This window comes from Saccopteryx leptura, chromosome 2 (genome assembly GCF_036850995.1).
Source record: "Saccopteryx leptura isolate mSacLep1 chromosome 2, mSacLep1_pri_phased_curated, whole genome shotgun sequence".
NCBI lineage: Eukaryota > Metazoa > Chordata > Mammalia > Chiroptera > Emballonuridae > Saccopteryx > Saccopteryx leptura.
In genome coordinates, this window is record NC_089504.1 from 117027480 (window position 1) to 117040343 (window position 12864).

General features: G+C 37.8%; 1 protein-coding gene across 4 annotated transcripts in view; it reads left to right on the forward strand.

The window, feature by feature from the left end:
• The window catches only part of CEP83 (centrosomal protein 83), a 105280-nt gene that overhangs the window by 91159 nt on the left and 1257 nt on the right, over positions 1-12864 (forward strand). For all 4 annotated transcript variants that reach the window (XM_066368630.1, XM_066368629.1, XM_066368632.1 and 1 more), the window contains 4 exons: positions 1829-1986; positions 2430-2559; positions 10527-10630; positions 12327-12516. In XM_066368630.1, the coding sequence (XP_066224727.1) occupies positions 1829-1986; positions 2430-2559; positions 10527-10630; positions 12327-12516 (582 nt within the window). The remainder of the gene's footprint in view (positions 1-1828; positions 1987-2429; positions 2560-10526; positions 10631-12326; positions 12517-12864) is intronic.

Here is a 12864-nt window from a genome sequence, read left to right on the forward strand (position 1 = left end):
CAGTCAGCACCAAGCAGTCAGCATCCCCCTAACTGCTGTTTTTCTTAAGATATTTATATCCTGTGGCCCACAGTGAAATTTTTAAACTATAGTTTAAAGAACAGTATTTTGACATTCTGAATTTTAATAATTGATTAAAAAGAGCATCCAGTTTTGTAGTTACTTGTGTGATTGACTTGTAACTGTGCACTTCTAATTCCAGGAGCTATTATTTCTTATATTCCTGTGAAATCTAAGAGTTGTAATTACAGAAGGAAATTTGTATTTTAACTGAAGTTATTTGGATTCAGGAAAGATTTATATATGCAATACACTAAAAATGTTCTTTACTGAATCCCATTTTCTTTTTTGTTTAAAATGGTTTTTTCCCTTTACATTTTGAAGTAGTGAGGATTCCATTTTTAGGATTTATATTTACATGCTAGCTGGCATTGCTTTGCATATGCAGTCACAGTTCTAATCTCAACTAGGAGGGCATAATGTTTGATACTCTGGAGAAATTAGTATCATTGGCATTGGGCGTTCTGTCATCCTATAGATATGGAGGAATAGTAAGCTCCTTGAAGGTTGTTTGATTAGTCAGCTGTAATACAGATTTAGAATTTACATCTCCAGTTAAAAATAAAGGCTTGAATAGTTGTTTATGGAGAAAGTCATTCTAAAATAGAAATCTGAGACATACCATTTTAACATTATTCTGCTGACAGTTGTCCTTTGAACATATATAGTCCTGTCTTTCTTGACTTTGCTACATCAGGAAGTAATGGAATCATCTCCTGTATAATTTATTGCATAAAGAATCTAGTTTCTTTTAACTCTTGAGTCTAATAATTGGCTATTTAATCCCAAGGCTCTTGATTCTCTATTTCCAAACTTCTCTAAGAGAATGGCTAGGAGAGTTCAAAAAAGTGAAAGAAAAATGAGGACTTGTGAGGGAAGAAGGTATAACTGTGTCCCAAGTGAGTTTGTTTGGTTATAACTTAAAAGCAGCGTGAGCCTTCCTAGCCTGTTAATTTCTAAGTAGGCAATTATAGGCCTGTCTGGGAAGTGACCTCCGCAATCAAGTGAATATTTGCAATAAAGTGAGCTGGGATCTTTTTGCTGGTGGAGAGTCTTGACTTCAATTTGTAATGAAAATGCACTATCTGTGAAGTGCGATAAAGCAAAACACAGTAAAACAAGTTATGTGTGTAGCTCCTTTTCATGGGCTAAGGTACTTCTGGGTACAGGTAAACTGGAGTGAGAAAAAACCCAAGTGACAGTCGGGGTTGGCTAAATGGTTCTGGAGGCCAACAGTCCCTGCTACTGGGTTTCTCAGATCTCTTTCTTTTACCCTACACTGGGTGCTTAGAAACTACGGAAAAATACTGTGAGAGTGATCCTTTCTGTTTTTATGATTCCTTCCTGTTGAGAAAGCAGAACAGCTGGCAGGGAGTGGGAGAGGGAGAACGGGCTTCCACAGCGGCTCTCCAGCTAACGTGCTTTTAAAATCTGTTCCTTCCTCAGGGCTTGAAGAAGTCCAATAGGAGACTCCTGAGTAGCTGGATTCTCTTTTCTCACCTCACTTCTCCACTCCCAGTCTGCTTATTTTTGGAAGAAGAGCAAGGACTCCATGGCAGACTGAGGACTCTGGTTCTTTGTTGTCCCTGGTTATATGAAGAAATGATCCTGTGTTAACGGAACCTAATGCTGATACTTATTATTTCATTTTAGGGTGTCCTCTGGCACATCAGTTGTGAGGGAAGATACTTAGGATCCTCTGCCTCTCTTACACTCTCCTAAATTTGTTTAGAGGCCTTAATGTGTCTCTTCTTTCTTCTCTTTTAAGCAAATCAGTAGTTTGCATCTCCAAGTGACCTCACTTACAAAGTCAGAGAATGAATTGCTGAGTTCAAATGAAGTGCTGAAGGAGAGGGCGGAGAGGCTGAAACAGGAGTGCCAGAATTTAAGAAGCCAAGCTGAAAAAGCACGGCTAGAAGTTGAAAGGTAGACTTTGCCTTTTTTTTTTTAATGTACAACTATTTCTTTTTGTTATCCTGCTATATTATACATACTTCTTCCAATGATGATTCCATGAGAATGCGTTTTGGGAACTAGTTACAAATACACTTTGATAATGTACAGTGCTGCTCTGAGGGAATGCCCTTTCTATTTCTGGAGAGTGAGCTTTGTGGACTTCTGAATTTGTAAAAAAAAAAAAAAAAAAGACATTTAAGGAAGAAATTCTTTTAAAATTTTCTCTGACCACAGTATTCTGAAAACCTTCAGAGAAAAACTTTATTCATTGAGTAAACCAATATATTTTTAACTTCAAATACCTAAATTAGTCTTCTGAATGTCACATAGGTAGTCAGTTTGATTGTACTTGTGATAATATCTATTTAACCCTAAGAGTTAAAGTCCATGTTTTGCATCCATTCTTCCGACAGGACGTTGGAAGAGAAGCAGGTGCAGTGGTTGGAAGAGAAGCATAAGCTTCAGGAACGCATTGCAGACAGAGAAGAGAAGTGGAATCAAGCTAAAGAGAAACTGCAGCGAGCCGCTATTGCCCAGAAAAAGGCAAGTGGTTCCTAGTCGAGTGGTTTCTTTAGAGTAAAGCATAATTAACTATTTTAGGAGAATAAAATGTACAATTAAAACTGAGATTTTACTGGTATGTTTAGTTTGATACTTAAACATGACATTTTGCTTTCAACCTTGCAGAGATAAATTGGGAAAATCTAAACTATTCAACAAGTTTATTTCTGCATTTTGTGTACAGGTCAGTTTTTCAGAGCAGACATGCATTTTTTTCAGAGACTTTTTCAATGATCAAGTTTCTAGACTAGCGCACAGGAGTCTTTGTTTAACTCATTCTGCACTTAACTTACATGGTGATGAAGCCTGTTTCAATTGTGCTGAACTAATTATTGTAACATTGTTTTTGTGGTGAAAATGCTTTGTTGTTTCCAGATCAGAAGTGGAGGAGCAAGGACCTTGCTCAGCCACAGGCAGGAACCGGGACTCCCTGGCTTCTGAGAGGGCCAGGGAAGCCCTGCAGCCGGGACCCCTTTTAAGCTTCACTTTCTCAGGACTGTTTTTGCGAGAACCTATAATTCTGTTTTCTTATCAATAGTCCATGGCCTCCTGGAAGTAATGTATCAAATGATTCACCTACTGCAGCCAACACAAGGTATATAGCATGGCCCCCTCAGTAACCATGACTCACTGTGGCAGTGGTTCAGCAGTTATTTTCAACAATATTGGTGCATGTGTGTTGGGGGTGGGGGAGATAGTTTTTTTTTAAAATCCTACAAATGAGTTGCTATGTCTCATCTGGTAAGTTCCCTTAGTAGTGGTATTGGTTTTGGGGAGGTTAGAAGGTCTGAGATGAGAGCAAGGTGCTTCTAGGCATAGCCACACTAGCATCTTCAAGTCTGGAAGTTTAGCTGCTCACATTTGCGTAAGAGAAGGGAACTGTAAATTATTGACATACTTAGATTTGGAAATCCCAGGACACAGTTCCTAGTCACCTATTTATGTATTTGCTATAACTGCCCCATGCACCTTGATAGTTGGAGTGGCGACATGAGAAATCTAAAAGTTATTATTTCCCTATGTTCGTGGTTTCTGAATATTGCTTTTCTCTTCCCATAATGCTAAAAGTAGTGGAACGTAGAGATTAGAAACCAGCATTTACAAATAGGAATTCAGTGTTCTGTACTCACCTCTAAATCCCAGTGGTATTGTTTTTCCCTGTGTATATCACTTCCTTTCTCTCATGTGGTGGGAGGACTGGGCATCATGCGCGTATTGTTGGGATTTCAGATGGCTTGGATGATCTTAGAAATTCCACTTACACTTTCTTATACTGTTTGAAGCCTGGAAGCCTCTGAGCCAGATGTTAGCTGGAAATCACTAGAAATTAAAAGAGCTGATTTGATCTTTCACAGAGAAATTTTTGTGTTGAGGTTTTAGAGATAAGTATTTTAGAAATCAGATTCTAAATTATTGAGCTTAGTTTGGGTTGACTTCTTTTGGAGGAAAAGTGACATCCAGTGGTGAGAGAGATTATCAACTAATCGCAGGTATACCAGAAAGAAAGGAGGAGGTGATATTTTAAGCCCACAAAATACCTTTCATTAATATTGGGCCCTAGGATGAGTTGTTTTTCTACTGAAATACCTGCCAAATGATAGGTGTGAACATAGTAAATATCTATTTCCCTTTTTAAAGTGATGTGTAGATTATGGTGTGAAGTCATAGAAATTGTTAAACTCAATTGAGTGAATACAACCCAGAGCTGTTCCACCATGTGGGACACTGCCCTAAGGATTTACAATTTAGGCATATGTAATTTTAGGTGTAGGAAGGATTTGGCATTCAGATAATTTTTACGGATGAAGAAACTGAAGTGGTAGTTAAGGTCATTTGACTAGTAACCATTGCCATGACTAAAACCTACATCTTTCTATTCCCAATCCTGTGCTTTTTTGCATTGTTAACTTCTCCCCTTTTCTTTGATTTCAATACTTTACTGTTTTTCTCTTCATTGTAGCCATAATATGCATGGGTATTATTTCCTGGGACAGAATAATCGCTATAAAAATAATTTCTTTAATTCAAACACTTTTTCTACTTACTTTAAAGATAATGCTTCTATATGAAAAATGTGACTAAAAGATTAAATTAATACAATCCATGAGTGCAACAGATTTTTTTGGTTCTTTAAATGACAAAAATCATTACTTTCTTATACTGTAAAACTAAAGTTACTAAATTGTAACTCTAGGGGCAGAAATCACAATCTTTTAGCGTTACTTTTCTGAGAGGCTCTTATAACTGGAGAACTTTTCCCACCAGGCTAGATGAGATAGCTCACTGTTTACATGTGGTCCAATGTTTAAGCACAAAGCTTATGTCATTTCTGTTAAGTGTTTTTTGGTAGAATTTTTGGGGAACGATATTTGCTGTGTTGATTTGTTTGGGAAAGCTTGCCCAGGTGTCTTGAGTTGGGATGCTCTTCTGCGAGTGATGACGTAGTTGTTTCTCCATACGCTGTTGAAGTGGGAATATGAAGAGTGCTCTCTTGGTATGAGCACAGTGAGTTGTGCTTTTCCTTTTGAGTCAGTTGAAGTGACAAATTATTATTTTTATTCTAAGGTAGATCTCTCTAAAATAATTCTTGGTTAGGTACTGTTATGAATTTTTTAAATAAATGAACCATAGTCTCAAAGCTTTAAAGTATCTATAGGCTTTGTGTTGTGTGGCCTAGTACTATGCTGAAAGGAAGATAAAAGCTATGATTAATTCTTGCCCTTGATGACCATATAGTCTAATAGCAGAAATAAGATACCACGCAATACCTAAGGAATGCTATTAATCGCTCCCAGGTGATCTGTGTGCACACAGAAGTTTCTGAACTAGTGTGCCACACAGAAGAAGGCTTGAAGACAGGAGGCCACTTAGGAAGTTATTCTAATAAACTTGACATGGAGTAAGAAGTCTGGATTTTGGGCTTGGGGTTTAGGAATGAAGATGAAGGGTGACTTCCAGAAGTACTGTGAAGGAAAAAAAATTATATGGTGCTAATAAATAAGAAAAAGGAAAAAGTGGAAATATTTTAGCCATGAGAGGGTACAATGGGAGTGGTCATAGTGAAATTAAGAACACATGTCAGTTGAGTAGAAAAAGAAGATATATTAGACTAACAGATGTCAAATAAAGAAATGATGGTTGTGTATTCAAGGAGATATGTCCTAGACTCTTGAGGAACGAGAAATGACAGATGTAAAGCTTGGAGATGAGTAATTTAGATTAGAGATGCGTAGACACTTGAGAGTTTGGAGATGGTAGACTGAAAGGACCAAGAACTAAGTTGATTTCGAAGGAGGAGCTTGACTTGGTCAAGAATGGTCATAGAGCTTGAAGCTGTAGTGTGTGGTAGAAGCCACAGGATCAGATAGACATGGTCATGAGCATGGCTGTTTAAGAGTTCATTGAATTTGGCTAGAACACAGTAAAAAGGGAATCTCAGCTCTGATTCTTGCATCTGTATTCTCTTGCTTTTTCTGTTACTCCTTTGTATTTGTAATGCTTGTAACACTGAGGCATTCATTTGTCCTATGATTGTATTGGTCTGCTGAAGTCAAAATTACAGTCAGTCCTTATAGCCATTTTGCCCTTTGCCCTTGTATTTCTTTCAGTAGAACATCATTCTTTCAGTTAGGCTTCGTGCTGGGGGCTCCCATACCCCAAAGCTCATCAGTCACTGCATTAGCTTCCTGGGGCTGCTCTAACAAAGTATTACAGATGGTGGGGCCCTTTTAATAAGGGGCTTAAAACAACAGAAATATTTTACACTGTCAAAAAAGTCTGGACATGTCATTACATTCCTTGTTAAAAGGAGAGAAATGTCAGGAGGCTAGGTGAGACAGAGGAGAAAAAAATGAGAAATTTATTCTCCACTGTTTTGGAGTTAGAAGTCTAAAATCAAGGTGCCAGTAGGAAGGGCTGTGCTCCCCTTTGTCTTCCTGCTGGCTTCTGATGGTTGTCAGCAGTCCAGGGTTGCCTTGCTCTAGACGCGTCACGCCCCTTTCTATCTTCGCAGGCTGTGCTCCCTGTGGGTCTGTGTGTCTGTGTCCATTTTTCTCTTTTTTTATAAGGACACCAGTCATACTGAATTTAGGGCCTACCCTAATCCAGTTTAACCTCATCTTAACTTGCTTATATCTGTAAAGACCCTTTTCCCAAATAAGGTCACTTTGGAATATTTTCCAACACCACCAACCAATTTTTTAATACTCTGGATACCACCTGGCTGTCCAACGATTTCATTCTGACACTACATTAGATTCCATAAGTAAAAGGTTCAGTCTTATAAGGCTGCTCCCATGTCAGATGCCAGTTCCCATGCCACCTGTACTCTTGCCACCTGGCTATAAATTGGGAATTCCCACGACTCTCAGGTTGATAATCAGCTAGAATGTCTCACAGAATTTAGGAAAACATTTTAGTTACATTTACCAGTTTATTGTAAAGGATACAACTAAGGAACACCCAGGCAAGCATAGGGCAAGGTGTGGAAGGGGGAGGCATGGAGCTTCCATGCCCCCCTAGCAAATCACTGTGTTCACTAACGTGGAAGCTTTCTGGGTCTCATTGTTCAAGAGGTTTTATGCAAGTCAATCTCTATCCTCCCTTCCAGAAGTGGAGGTTGGGAATAGGAGTTGCGGTAGGGTTGAAAGTTCTCATCCTCTTATCACTTGTTCTTTCTGGTGACCAGCCCCATCTTGAGGCCTTCAGGGGCCCCACCCTAAATCACCTCCTTAGCTTACAGGTAGGTATGGTAGAGAAGGGCTGGTTATGAATAACAAAAGACACTCCTGTTATGCAGTAAATTAACCCCAGGGTTTTAGAAGCTCTGTGTCAGAAACCCAAGACAAAGGCCAACTATATTTATTATAGTCACATTCTGAGGTTCTGAGTGGATATGAATATTTGTAAGACATGGTTCAAACCAGTACAGTCACTGGAGCCAATGAATTCTTCCTTTACGATGTCTCTTGCATTTCCTCCATCCTACTTCTTTTTATTACTATTGCTAAACTATCATCCTAGCTTAGACTCTTCACTACAAGGATTCTCTGTATTCATTTAACCAATTTATTCAACAAATTTATTGAGTACTAGGTAACTTTTATTCACTAGAATATAGAAATAAAGACCCTTTTACTGGGGGTTGACATTGTAGTGGATGGGCGAAATGAAGAACAAATACACCCCAGGTGGAGGTGAGAGGAAAAAGGGGGCTAGAAGAGGGTGCTGTTTTCTGTAGGTGGTCAGGAAAGTTTCTCTGATAAGGTCAAACGTAAGAACAGCCCTGGAAGGAAGAAAGGAAGGAAGGAGGATGCCATGTTTGACATGTAGGGGAAGACTGTTCCAGACAGAGGGAATTGGAGTGCGTGAAAGAGAAAGTGAAGAGTCTGGTGTGTGGAAGGAATATGAGGAGGGGAGACTTGGGTAGGTAGGTGGAGAGAAGTAGTAGGAGGCCAGGTCATGCAAAGGCTTTGGGTTTATTCTGAATGAGATAGAAACACACTGAAGTTTTTGATTGAGAAATGGAATAACCTGAGTTATATTTTAGAAGGATCTCTGGCTCTAGAGGAGCAAATAAAAGGCCTTGGGAAGACTGCTTTTATGATGTGGAGCAGAGAAGTAGTAGTGAATGGTGATCAGATTCTCTGTATTTTAGAGGTAGAGCTTACAATAGTTGTAGCGATAATGGTGACTGAGGTATTGGGCTTGAGCTCCTGGTTAAAATAGAGTTGTTATTTACTGACACGGGAAAGACTTTGGAAGAAACAGGTTGGACGGGAGAATAAAGCTGCCTGTTCCGGACATGTTAACTCTGAGATGCCCAATAGATATCCCTATGCAAGATGTGTAGTCTGGATACATAGGTCAGGAGTTCAGGGAAGAGGACGGACTGTGTTAGAAAGATTGGGAGTCATCAGGACATAAATGGTATTGAAACCTTATTGGGATTAAATAAGGCACTTAGGAAATGAAGAAAACTGAGACTGGGTCTGATGTTTGATTGAGCTTTGAGGAATCCCAATGTTTAGAAGCTGATGAGATAAGGATGAGACTGAGAGTGGCCAGTATGGTATAAGGAAAACTATAAAAACATATTGACCACACCAAGTGTTGACAGGGATGTGGCATATTGGGAACTCATGGCTTGCTGGTGGGCATTTAATTAGAACCACTTAAGAATACTAAAGCTAAAACATATATACTCTGTGACTCACTCCTGGGTATATATGCAAGAGAAATGAGTACATATATCCACCAAAAACATGTTCAGGAATGTTCATAGAAACTTTATTCATAATAGTCTCAAAATGGAAACAGTCTAATCTTCATCAGTAGGAGAATGTGTAAAATATGGTATATGTGTAAAATGGATGACAACATAACAGTAGAAAAGAACTGTGACATGTAATTCATTGCATTGTCACATAGATTGTGTTGAACAACAATAGAAAATCCAAACACAAAAGAGTTTCTTCTGTATGGTTTCCCTTCTTTGACATGGGTAGGTGGATGGAGAGCCCTAAATTACCCATAAATGTATAAATACTTGACATTAAGGACAGGAGAGTGGTTCTTTTGGCAGAGTAGAGGGGAGGAGGCTCAGGGTGGTCCTCTGGGTGCTGGAGGCTGGGCAGCCAGGGGGAGCATGAGAAGGAATGCCCACAGCAGTGTCAGTTCCCCACTGGACGTAACCAAGATGACCCTTTACAGTAGACTGGTGAATATAGTAAACTGTGTAATATCCCTTAGTAGAATATAGTGTGCGGCAATGCATAAACTCTACCTGTAAGCAACAGCATGACTAATTCTCACAATATTGAGTGAAAGAAAAAAGTCATTTGTAAAAGAATGTACATTCTGATTCCATTCATATGAAGTTCAGAAATGGGCAAAACTAAACTGTAGTTTAGAAGTAACTTAGATGTTAGTCCTTTTTAGAGGACTGAGGGGCATTTCTGGTTTAGCGATGCTGTTGACCTGAGTCACAACTCTGGTTGTATATTTTGCTTTATATTATACTGCAATAGAAAAAGTAAAAAAAAACAAATACCTAAAAGGTCTGTAGCTACTAAAGGATATGCAACATTTATAGGTGTTTTCCTGTAAAAAAACACAACCTGTTTATAAACTGAAAAAAATCTTACTTTTATTTATGTACTACTTTTGCATCATATATGGATTTTTCCATATTAGAAAATTTTCCCATTGTAAAGTTTATTTATTTATATTTATTTATTTTTACTATTTAGAGAGACATACTTTTAAACTGAAATGCATCCATAATCTAGCTTAGCTTTCTGATCCATTAATTTACTGTTTTGGTAGCAATTTATCTATTGGCAAACATGCTTTTAACTTTAAATTTTGTTTTATTTAGTTTTTTGGGTTTTTTAAAACACATACTATCTTCTGTGAAAAGGAAGAGCTCAGGATTCCTTATCAGGTAGTAGGCAAACTCGTTAGTAAAATTTGACTCGTTCCCTTTTTAGATGTTTTTGTTTGCAGCGAGTTAGTTATTGATAGCACTTTTCTTACTTGGCATTCCTAATAGTTCTGTTGGTCACACTGAGGATCTGAGATAGATCTGTGCTTTATTATCTTTGCAATTTTCAGTAAGAATCATATCTACTAATCTTGGTTCCTAGTAATGACTGAAAATTCTCATCTCTAAATAGAATTGGTTTGGTGACTGAAATATTCACTATTACATCATTTTGTTCAAATAGGAAAGAAACTTGACCTGTCATGGCTCAGTGGATAAAATGTCGACCTGGAATGCTGAGGTCGCTGGTTCAAAACCCTGGGCTTGCCTGGTCAAGACACTTATGAGAAGCAACTGCTACGAGTTGATGCCTCCCACCACCACCCCCTAAAATCAATAAATAAAATCTTTAAAAAAAATAGGAAAGAAACTGTATTCACATAGTGGCTCATACTTCTCTTTCTAGAGAAAATCTCTTCATGAAAACAAATTGAAGAGACTGCAGGAGAAAGTAGAAATCTTGGAGGCAAAGAGAGAAGAATTGGAAACAGAAAATCAGGTGTTAAATAGGTAATGTGTTTGTATATGTATATACCCCGTGTGGTTGTTTTGAGATTATAGAACTTTGTTTCTGGGCATAATGTACTTTGTTTTCTTTTTAAATTTACATTTAACTATTCATTATCTCCCCCCCCCCCCCCCCCCCCCCCCCCCCCCCCCCCCCCCGTTCCCTGGACTGAATAGTCCTTCAAGCCAAATGGTATCAAACACATGCTAGTGTTTGTGTTATGGCTGGGACTGGTAGAAAGGGTTCGTTCAGCACTCACTTTGGTACAGTGATTGGCTTTGGTAGCAGGCTCGTGTGAGGTCTTGCTGTTGTGACAACGGTGGTAGTGACTGCGTAGTGCTAAGATTGTAGCTGCAACTGTGAAACAGAGATCAGTTTCTCATTTAGTGTGGAAAAGTATTACTGGGCTATAACTTGTGGTTTTTCATGTCATGGAAGGGTAATTATTAATCTGCATCATTAATATATTTTCCACATTAAGTAAGTGATAGGGGTGTTGTATGACCCATTTGATTCAAGTTCATAAAAAAAATTGCAAATTAGGATAGCCTTCAGCATTTAGACTGTATATCAGACTGTCCTATAATGGAAATTGCTTATAATATCAAGTAATGGTGTTTTATCATGTGCCCTGGTCTTCTTGCATGTATTTACCAAAATGTGAAGTTGTTTTTTTGTAACAACCAAGCAGTTTCTAGATGGTGGAATGAATGCCCTGTTCCAAAGTAAGATGCCACCAAATTCATTTTAAAGCAAAATTCAACTTACTACTTCTTTCATAACCATTAATTTTGAAATATTATCAATTCAAGATTGGGCAGCTATGGCACAGATCGAGAACTTTAAGTGGTTTTGAAACTACACTGCTCACAAAAATTAGGGGATCAGGGACCGTGCAGGTGCAGATACTCCAGTACTTTCAGCCTTCTGTATAGTGCATCTTCACCAATGAAATAAGTTGGTTTTGCATCTCATTTGCATAGTAGAACAACTTTCTTTGACTTGTTTACTTTTCTGATGTTCCTGTTTAATAAAAAAATAATCAAACGCTGCTTTTTATCGCTTCATATTCATTTTGAAAGATCCCCTAGTTTTTGTGAGCAGTCTATATTTGATTACTGGTATGACTGATGGTCAGGAAATCCATGTCCATAATGATGATCTGTGAAAGCCTGAAAAGTTAACTTTTTATCTATGTCATTTTCCCCTAAAGTTAGGGCTTCACTTTTGTCATTAGCTACATTTTTAAAAATTAGATTGAACAATATGAAATTCCCTTTATTTGACCCTAGTTCACCTAAAAAACAGCAATTATATGAGATTCAACTTAGTGGGCCTTTTTGTATTTGTTTGAGTCCTTCTGTAAAATAAGGCATCGTTTGGGTTTGTCTCCTTGTAGTTTCAGGATTCATAGATTGGGGGAGAGGAGTAGGAATGAAAATAAAAGTATCAAGAGATTGATTGACAAACTTAAAATATGTTGGTAGCCTGCAGTGCAGTGGTGACAATACATATAATTAAGATGTCATTTCATGTTTCTGTTTATCTTTCTTGATAAACAGAATTACATATATATTACTATACAGATACACCTTATAATGTAGAAATAATTCTCTTCCTATATGAATTTCTGTGAATCTTACTGTTCAATAGAGTATAACTGTATTAAAGAACAGAAGTACTTTTTTTCTTTTCAAGACAAAATGTTCCGTTTGAAGAATATACAAGGCTTAAAAAAAGACTAAAGGACATACAGAGAAGACATAATGAATTTCGAAGTTTAATTTTGGTTCCTAACATACCTCCAACAGCATCCATCAATCCTGTTAACTGTCAGTCATCAGCTGTGGTTCCTGGCATGGAACTGGCCTTCCCTCCTCATATGAAGGTATGAGCATTTGTTTTAGGGAAAGGGTTAGGCAAGCATTTCTATTAAGTTTATACCTGTTTAACAGAATTAAAACCTCAAATCTTTCTTAACCTGATAAATTTGCTGAGAAGCAAAGTAGATATGAATATATTCTATCCTCTAATGATGGTGGTAGGAGTAAAATCTTCTATTAAGCAATTAAAAAGAAGGAACTCAATTGATGAGTGTTTGAGTAATCTAGACTAGAGTATGAATACTGACTTCTACTGAGCATTAACTAATGTACTGCACTATGCATTTTCCATCCAGTATTTTATTTACTCCTAATGAAAAATGCTTTGAGGAAAGGTATTATTATTCTCAATT